At 36.7% G+C, this 9279-nt stretch overlaps 1 protein-coding gene across 1 annotated transcript; it reads left to right on the forward strand.

The window, feature by feature from the left end:
* The first annotated feature begins 313 nt into the window (after positions 1-313).
* On the forward strand, positions 314-9008 carry LOC110630172 (WD repeat-containing protein 70). The gene is made up of 8 exons (XM_021777525.1): positions 314-865; positions 1061-1273; positions 1358-1558; positions 2546-2653; positions 2837-2974; positions 7474-7725; positions 7880-8200; positions 8310-9008. Exons 1-8 carry the CDS (start codon positions 350-352, stop codon positions 8475-8477), a joined length of 1917 nt encoding a protein of 638 aa, XP_021633217.1. The 5' UTR covers positions 314-349; the 3' UTR covers positions 8478-9008.
* Positions 9009-9279: the final 271 nt, after the last annotated feature.

The following is a 9279-nucleotide window of genomic DNA, read 5'->3' on the forward strand; positions in this document are numbered from 1 at the left end:
ATTACCCTAAAAACAATTAAGCAGAATACCATTTTTTAGAAAAATTAAAAATAATTCGCATTTATAGTTTATTGCTATCTAAATTTTACTTTTTATTAAAATTAATTTTGTCATTTTATAAAAATTTAAGTATGTAATTAGTAGAATTTAGATAACAATAGTAAAAGGTGGATTCGTTCCTAATATTTTCTTTCATAAATGTTGATAATATTGTTAATTGCAATTTAATAAATTTTAATTTTAATTAAAAAAATCTAATTGTAATTTAAATGTTTTAATAGGTTAATTACGAAGACACGCGAGATAAAAAAGGTGCAGAAATCAAAATTAAGAAGGGAAGGATACAGAAATGGAAGATGAAGGAGAGATATACGACGGAACAAGAGCTCAGTTCCCTCTCACTTTCGGCAAACAATCGAAATCCCAAACCCCTCTCGAGCAAATCCATAACGCCACCCGCCGCCCTACTCCTCCCTCCACCGCCTCTGACGACAAATCCAATGCTTTCCCTTCTCTCTCTTCCTCCTCCAAGGCCTGGCTCGACTCTCTTCGCACCTCCAAAACCCCTAACCCTAACCCTACAATTGGGCCTTCTCCCCCTAATTCCAGCCCCCACGACAACGAAGATGTCATTATTGGACCCCCTCGCCCGCCAGCAGGTTTTAGTAATGCGGTTGAGGATGATGAAGATGGTAAAGTTATGGTAGGGCCTTCTGGTGATGACGACGACGATGATTCTGTGATGATTGGACCGCCACGTCCGCCACCGTCACGAGATTCGGATTCCGAGGAAGAAGAGGAGGAAGAGGAGAATCGGCATCGAATACCTATGAGTAATGAGATTGTGCTCAAGGGCCATTCTAAGGTAACTATTACTTTTAGGGTCGGTCAGTATATGAGATGATGTTGGCTGCTGCTTCATTTTTTTCAGTTTGCTTTTTTGGCATTTAATTCTATTATCAGGAGGAAAAATGTTGACTAGCTCGCTTTGGATTTTGTGGCTTAAAGTTAGTTATTAATGATCAGATGAAAGATGATTTTCTTTGGTTATGTTTTTCAGGTTGTCTCAGCTCTTGCTGTTGATCACACTGGGTCTAGAGTTCTTTCTGGGAGTTACGACTATACAGTACGCATGTATGACTTCCAAGGGATGAATTCACGTTTGCAATCATTTAGGCAGCTTGAACCATTTGAAGGTCATCAAGTTCGCAATTTAAGCTGGAGCCCAACTGCAGATCGTTTTTTGTGTGTGACGGGTTCTGCTCAAGCTAAGGTAGTTCAGCATATTTTTATCATTTGCTTGGAAGCTGCAATGGTTAATGGATAAACTCATAGTTGTCTTCCTTTGCACTTTCAGATATATGACCGTGATGGACTTACACTAGGTGAGTTTGTAAAAGGGGACATGTACATTCGTGATTTGAAGAATACCAAAGGCCACATATCTGGGTTGACTTGTGGAGAGTGGCATCCTAAAACTAAAGAGACTATTTTGACATCTTCAGAGGATGGATCATTGCGTATATGGGATGTAAATGATTTCAAAAGTCAAAAGCAGGTTTTTATTTTTCTACTCACTCACTTCTGCCTTGTGAAACTGTGATCTGTTGGAGTGATGCCATGCATTTCACTTTTTTTTTTTTTTTTTTCTCGTAATTTTATAATGAAAGAATACACCAAATATGCTATGCACCAATTACAAAGAGAAGTGTACATCCAAAAATAGTTGTAGAAATGAACTTTTCAATAAGCCTGGCTGGTGTGTGTGTGTGTGTGTGTGTGAGAGAGAGAGAGAGAGAGAGAGAGAGAGAGAGAGAGAGAGAGAGAGAGACCTACATGGTAAAGAAGTTACCTTGGTCTTCTTTAACATATTAATCAAGATAGTTACTGGACGATTTGGCGATGCATACAGAATTCTAATGGAATGAATCCAGAAGCAAATTTCAGTCTATGCATTCAACCCTAGATCCCCCAAATGAAAGCATCTCTAATAGATTTCAGTGAACCTGTGTTACCATGTCCCCTCATGGAACTGCTCTCCAAAATGAGTTGTGACCCACTGTTGTGAATTGTGATCTTGCCTTACTGGATTGTGTAACATAAAAGTTCTATACCTCTTATGTTACCCATTCTGCATATTGTACTGAACCACATTTCAGGTAACATCAGTCTGCAGTATGAACAGGTTTCATAAAATTTCAGACTGTTGGAAAGTAATGAATAAAGCAGTCTATACTTGGCACTCCATATGAAATGAAATAGGAGTTTATATTGTCTCCTAAGTGTTTTTCTTCAGGCTTGATTTAGTTCTCCAAATTTTAAGCAAACATATGGTTAATTGAGGGTGGGCTGTAGTGCACCACTGAGGCCACACCATTGTAATGTGGAGGTTGCTGGTTTTAAACACGAAAGGAGCAGGTTTATCCATCTGGTTCTGAAGTTCACAATATAGGATGATTCATCGCTGTGAGACATATCTTTGGAATGTTATCTAACTAGAAAAGAGAGGGCTGTTGATTAAGTATTTTAATCATTATCTGTACAGGTCATCAAACCGAAGCTTGCTAGGCCTGGAAGAATTCCAGTTACAACATGTGCTTGGGATCGTGAAGGAAAATGCATTGCTGGTGGCATTGGAGATGGTTCTATACAGGTTTCGTGCTTTATTGTCATGATAGCTTTTTTTTTTAACTGTTAATTTACTAAAAGCTGGGATAGAAAATTGTCATGACTCTTAATATATTATTTTCATCCTGCTTTTGAACTCTTTCCTTTTTTATCTTCCTGCTTTAAAGCAATGTTTTCCTTATACATTTTGCTTAATGTATCTTTGCAGATATGGAACCTCAAGCCTGGATGGGGAAGCAGGCCAGATTTGCATCTTGAGAAAGCTCATTCTGATGATATTACTGGGCTTAAATTTTCTAGTGATGGACGATTTCTACTTTCAAGAAGCTTTGATGGCTCACTGAAGGTAATTATCAAATAAGTGTCATTAGCATAGTGATGTAGAACAAGAACAACAAGATCAAGAGAAACAAAATTTCAAAATAAAGAAAAAACAATCTCTAAAGACTAAATAATCAAAAATCACTATTTAATTGTCCATAATACCATAAATAATCAAGCTACTAACCAGTAAAAACTATACCTATTTATAGAGTTTTTGCAACTGTACTTAAAATTATGATTAAGAATTCTAATTAAATTGAGTTAGGCTACAAATAAAACCCTAATTAAACTAACAAATAAATAAAATACTTCCAAAATAATAATAGAAGTATTCTACTTCCTAATTTTGCAATTAAAATTAAATTTGTTATAATTGATGAGAGCTTCTCCTAACTAATAGGGGATATGGTTATGAGGAAATCATGTGATTGATTTGTAAAATCATTTGTCAATGAATAATTGATTTTTGCTTGTAGAGTGTTTCGTGGATGCCATATAAATTTTATATCTTCCATCATAAAATATGGACTCTTATGTATTTTATGTAAATGGCATTAGTGAATGAAATTGTTGACAAAAAAGGTTCCTAATTAGGAGGATTCAGATTTTTGGATCCTAATTAGGTTTGATTATAGGGTTTAATTATAGAGATTTTATTTTTATTGTAAATATTTCTAATTTAGGTTGATTTTTTGTATATAAATACTCAAACTTGTGAAGATCAATTCGATTGGAATAAAATTAAAAACTTTTTCCAAAATTCTTCATGGTATCAAAGTCTTGCCACTTTAATTGGTATAGATTTCAAATCTGTCACAAAAAGTTAGGATTAACTAATGGGTCAAGCTTCTAAGCGACTATATCAAGGGAGTTGTTCGACACCACCTGTACTGAAGGTCCGCCCATCAGATTTTCGATCGATCCCCGGTGATGCGACCCTGCTTCGAGCATGTGCGTCCTCACGCGCCGCCACAGCTTTTGCGTCTCCTTCCACGCACCGGCGTGTGAGCCTTTCTTCGGCGTCCTTTGCTGTCGGCGCTCCTTTCTAGCCCTCTTTCTGGCATGTCGCACCTCTGACCGCCCCTGTTTCGTGACCGGATTCTCCTTTGGGTTTTTCGAGGTGTCGTTCCTGCCTCTTTGTGTTGCTGATCCCTTTTTTACCTTTAAAATGTTAGATAAAAAAGATACTAATGGAGGTGATGTACGTGTTTTTTATACTGCTCCATGGATTATTAATTCTGGTGCAAATACACGTGACAAGTCCCTCTAAAAGCTTCCTTAATTACCTTTCGTATCTATAAAAGGACACAGTCAGAATAGCCAATGTTTCTTTTATTCCTGTCACTGGAACTGGATTAATTGTTTGTACATTCAATATTAAGCTATCCTTTATTTTCCATGTTCTTCATTTTTCTGTTAATCTTTTATTTGTCAGTGCTCTTACCAAAGGTGTTTGGATGCACGTATTTTGTTCATAATAGAATAGGTGGGAATAGGTGGGAAGCTTGATCAGAGGGCTTTTAAATGTGTGTTTGTTGAATATTCTTCCGTACAGAAGGGTTGCAAGTGTTATCACTCTCCATTTAGAAAATATTTTGTCAGTATGGATGTTACGTTTAGAGAGATTGAACTTTACTTCAGTATTACTTCATCACCTCTTCAAGGGGAGAACAATGAGAGAGAAGAGGTGATTCCTAGTCCATTTAGAAAATATTTTGTCAGTATGGATGTTACGTTTAGAGGGATTGAACTTTACTTCAGTACTACTTCATCACCTCTTCAAGGGGAGAACAATGAGAGAGAAGAGGTGATTCCTAGTCCTATAATTCTAGAGCGTTTTACTTTAGAGGAGGCTACTATATAGGGGAGATTTAAGGAGATACTCAAGAAGAGACACAATAGAAGCAGAAAAAGCCATTGTGCAGCCTACTCAGTGTCATAAATCTTCTTCTCCTCCATCTGGTGAGCCATTCCTAAACCTTGTGCTTATTGTTGATCTAGATAAACCAATTGCTCAAAGAAAATGAGTTAGGTCTTGCACAAAGCACTCTATTTCTAACTTTATATCTTATGATTCCTACTTAGTGTCATAAGTCTTCCTCTCCTCCATCTGGTGAGCCATTCCTAAACCTTGAGCTTATTGATGATCTAGATAAACCAATTACTCAAAGAAAATGAGTTAGGTCTTGCACAAAGCACTCTATTTCTAACTTTGTCTTATGATTCTGTCTTCATCCTATAAAGTTTTTGCCTTGGTTATTTCTTCTGTGTCTATCCCACAAGATTGAAAGGAAGCTTTCAAAGATTGCAATTGGAAGGGAGCAATGATCGAAGAAATGAAAGTCTTGGCTAAAAATGAGATCTGAAAGTTGGTGTATCTTCCACCTGAAAAAAAATCAGTTGGCTGTAAATGGGTGTTCACTATGAAACACAAAGCAGATGGATCAATTGAAATATTCAAGAACAGACTAGTTGCCAAGGGATACACTCAAACCTATAGAATGGATTACTAGGAGACATTTGCCATATTGCCAAAACGAACTCAATCAGAGTATTGCTATCTTGTGTTGATAATTTGACTGGGACCTACAACAATTTGATGTGAAAAATGTATTCTTCCACGGAAACTTGGAGGAGGAAGTGTATATGAAAATTCTTCCTAGATTTGCTGATGAAAAAATATAAGGAAAAGTGTGCAGGCCAAGAAAGCTTTGTATGGGTTGAAGAGTCATCCAGAGCTTGGTTTGATGGATACAGCAGAGCTATGGGTTTTTTTTGGCTATCAACAGAATAATACTGACCATATTTTATTTATCACACATCACAAGGGTAAAATTACTCTTTTCATAGTGACATAGTAATGACAAGAGATGATACTGAAGAGATGACTCAGTTGAAAGAGCCAAAAGTAACATAGTACAGGGGATGACACTGTAGAGATGACTCGGCTGAAAAAGCTTTTGGCTCTGAAGTTTGAAATTAAAGATCTAGGAAAACTTTAATATTTTTTGGGAATCGAGGTTGCCAAATCAAAGAAGAGAATCTTTATTTCTTAGAGAAAATACATTCTGAATCTTTTGGAAGAAATTGGTATGTTAGATTGCAAACCAGTCTAAACTCTCATTGAGAGCAATCACAAGCTACAAGCAAGATTACTGAATCAATGGATATTGACAGATATCAGAGATTGGTAGGCAAACTAATTTATCTTTTGCATACGCGACCAAGCATAGCATATGCAGTCAGCTTAATCAGTCAATTTATGCATGATACTCGTAAGTCTTATATGCAAGCTGTTTTTCGCATTTTCGATACTTAAAGTCTGCTCTTGGAAAAGATCTCATATTCTCTAAACATAGTCATCTTTGCATATATGTATTCATGCATTCAGATGCAGATTGGATTGGATCCCATGATCGGAGGTCAATTAGTTGTTACTGCATGGGAGGAAATCTTGTCACTTGGAGAAGTTAAAAGCAAAGTGTTGTTACTCGATCAAGTGCTGAGTCGGAATATAGAGCGATGACACAAGGTGTTTGTGAACTCCTCTGGTTGCAGAGATTGTTAGAGGAATTAAAACTGTTGAAGAGAGCCAAACTCCTTTTGTACTTGTACTGTGATAACAAAGCTGCCATCAGTATAGCTCACAATCTGGTTCAACATGACCGAACAAAGCACATAGAGATTGATTGACACTTCGTTAAAGAGAAGTTAATAAATGGTGTATTGAGATTAGAACATGCGACTTTCAGACTCAGCAACAAGATCTATCACACTTTGGTTTGCAAGTTGGGCATGGGTGATATCTACGCACCAACTTGAGAGGAGTGTTGATAAACATAAAAGGTTCTTAATTAGGGGAGTGTTAGACAAACATAAAAGGTTCCTAATTAGGAGGATTCAAATTTGTAAATCTTAATTAGGTTTGATTATAAGCCTTAATTATAGGGATTTTATTCTTATTGTAAATATTTCTAATTTAGGTTGATTTTTTTGTATATAAATAATCAAACCTTGTAAAGATTAATTCAATTGAAATAAAATTAAAAATTTCTCCCAAAATTCTTGAGAAATGTAATCCTCTGAGGCTTTGTGTTTTTGGACTTTAGTTTTCAATAGCTGAATCACATAAATCCTTCTCTTGTTATTTTTTTCTCTCTCTCTTTTTTTTCCTATCATTCTAATTTTCAACAAAATCACACATAAATTCTCTAGGGAATAATTTTAAAAAATTTACTTAATTGTCAATAATATCACAATAACAAAATCTACTCAATAATAATAAAAAAAATCTACACCTCTTTATAGAGTTTTCGCAACCCTAATTGCATTAGGATTAAGAACCCTAATACATTTATTAAATATTAAGCTTCCTAATTTACAATTAAAATTAAATCAATGTTAACTCCTAAATGGAATTTGAATCTTTTTGTAGTGCATCACATATATCATTTTATTTTCATCAATGAATGGATGTTGATTCTGGATAGTGGATATCATGCAAATTTTTATGTATGTTAGGTTTGGGATTTGCGAAAAACGAAAGATACTCTGAGGGCTTTTGAGGATCTTCCAAATAACTATGCTCAAACAAATATAGCATTTAGCCCTGATGAGAAGCTCTTCTTGACTGGAACGTCTGTTGAAAGGGAGAGCACAACAGGAGGTTTGTTGTGCTTTTATGATCTGGAAAAACTTGATCTTGTTTCCAGGGTGGGAATTTCTCCAACTTGCAGTGTTGTGCAGTGCATGTGGCACCCAAAACTAAATCAGGTTAGACCCTATGCCATGCTTCTGTTTCCAAAACGGCATGTATTAGAAGGATCAGCTGTTTGACTTTATTATTATTATTTAATTCTGGAACAAGCATGCATTTAAAAATTGTGGAGTAAGAACTAGACTAAGCTCTTGTTTTATTTGCTTAAAGATATTTGCAACATCTGGAGATAAAAGCCAAGGTGGAACTCACATATTATATGATCCAACACTCAGTGAGAGGGGAGCTCTTGTCTGTGTTGCACGAGCACCTCGGAAAAAATCTGTGGATGATTTTGAGGCACAACCTGTTATTCATAACCCCCATGCACTACCCTTATTTAGAGATCAACCAAGCCGCAAGCGTCAGCGAGAGAAGATATTGAAGGATCCTATCAAGTCCCATAAGCCTGAACTTCCAATAACAGGACCAGGTTATGGTGGAAGAGTCGGAGCAAGTAAAGGAAGCTTGTTGACTCAGTATCTACTTAAGGTGATGTTCGCACTCTTATAACTTTCTTTTGCTTTCTGCTTTTATTCTTAAAATTTTCCTGTTATAAAATAAGCATGTGGTCTTACACCTGTTGGGTTCTCCATTGCAGCAAGGAGGAATGATCAAGGAGACATGGATGGAGGAAGACCCAAGAGAAGCTATATTGAAGTATGCTGATGTTGCAGCTAAAGATCCCAAGTACATTGCTCCAGCGTATTCAGAAACCCAGCCTCAACCAGTTTTTGCAAAATCAGATTCTGAGGATGAAGAAAAGTAATCTGATCATCATATGTTTCATTTGCTGTTTGCTGACTGGTAATGGATCTCATGATAATGTGCCACGCTTCTCCAAACTGTTACCTGTGGGTGAGAACAAGGCATTGAAGAAGAAATGATAAATTGTGCTGAAGTTACCATCGTAGCTTGTAATTGGTGATAGTTAAAAGGAAAATTTCCTTCGGTTATCTTCTGAGACTCGAGTTCCGATCTCAGTGACCCGACATGGCAAAAATGTAGACGAGCACCTATCTCATGATTATGTATCACACTCCCCTTCTCTACCATAGAATCCTGTTGAATTGCTGCCAACCGCCACCTAGAGAGATTGTACTCTCCAGGCTATTATTCAGCTTGATGTAAGGTTCAACCTTCAAGGCCCTTGTCATGCCGTATAATTTGCCGTTTTATTGGTTCATTGTAACAAAAGCTATGCTAGACTGAATGTATTATTTGCCGGAATTGGGTGCAAACAACGACATCGTGTTATTATTATTATCTTGATAAAGCTCGTTAATTTTCATTCCCTGAAGGTTACTTGTCTTTTATGGGCTTGTCATCACTTCCCTATAGCATTGTTCGACTTAATTCGCTGCAGTTGTCCTTCGTCAGGGTGTTAGCCCTCTGGAGTTTCTGGTGCCATATGTACAAGCAAATGTATTTTTTGGGGGATCCCCAGAGGTTCAAGACTCGAGTTCACTTGCAGGCATTTATCAACAGCTAATTGGAGATTGTATAACAGCATTGTTTTCTCCTCCAACTGCTTCAACGGGTCTAAACCTGTGTGTTTAGGACACACCGAT

This window comes from Manihot esculenta, chromosome 13 (genome assembly GCF_001659605.2).
Source record: "Manihot esculenta cultivar AM560-2 chromosome 13, M.esculenta_v8, whole genome shotgun sequence".
Classification (NCBI taxonomy): Eukaryota; Viridiplantae; Streptophyta; class Magnoliopsida; order Malpighiales; family Euphorbiaceae; genus Manihot; species Manihot esculenta.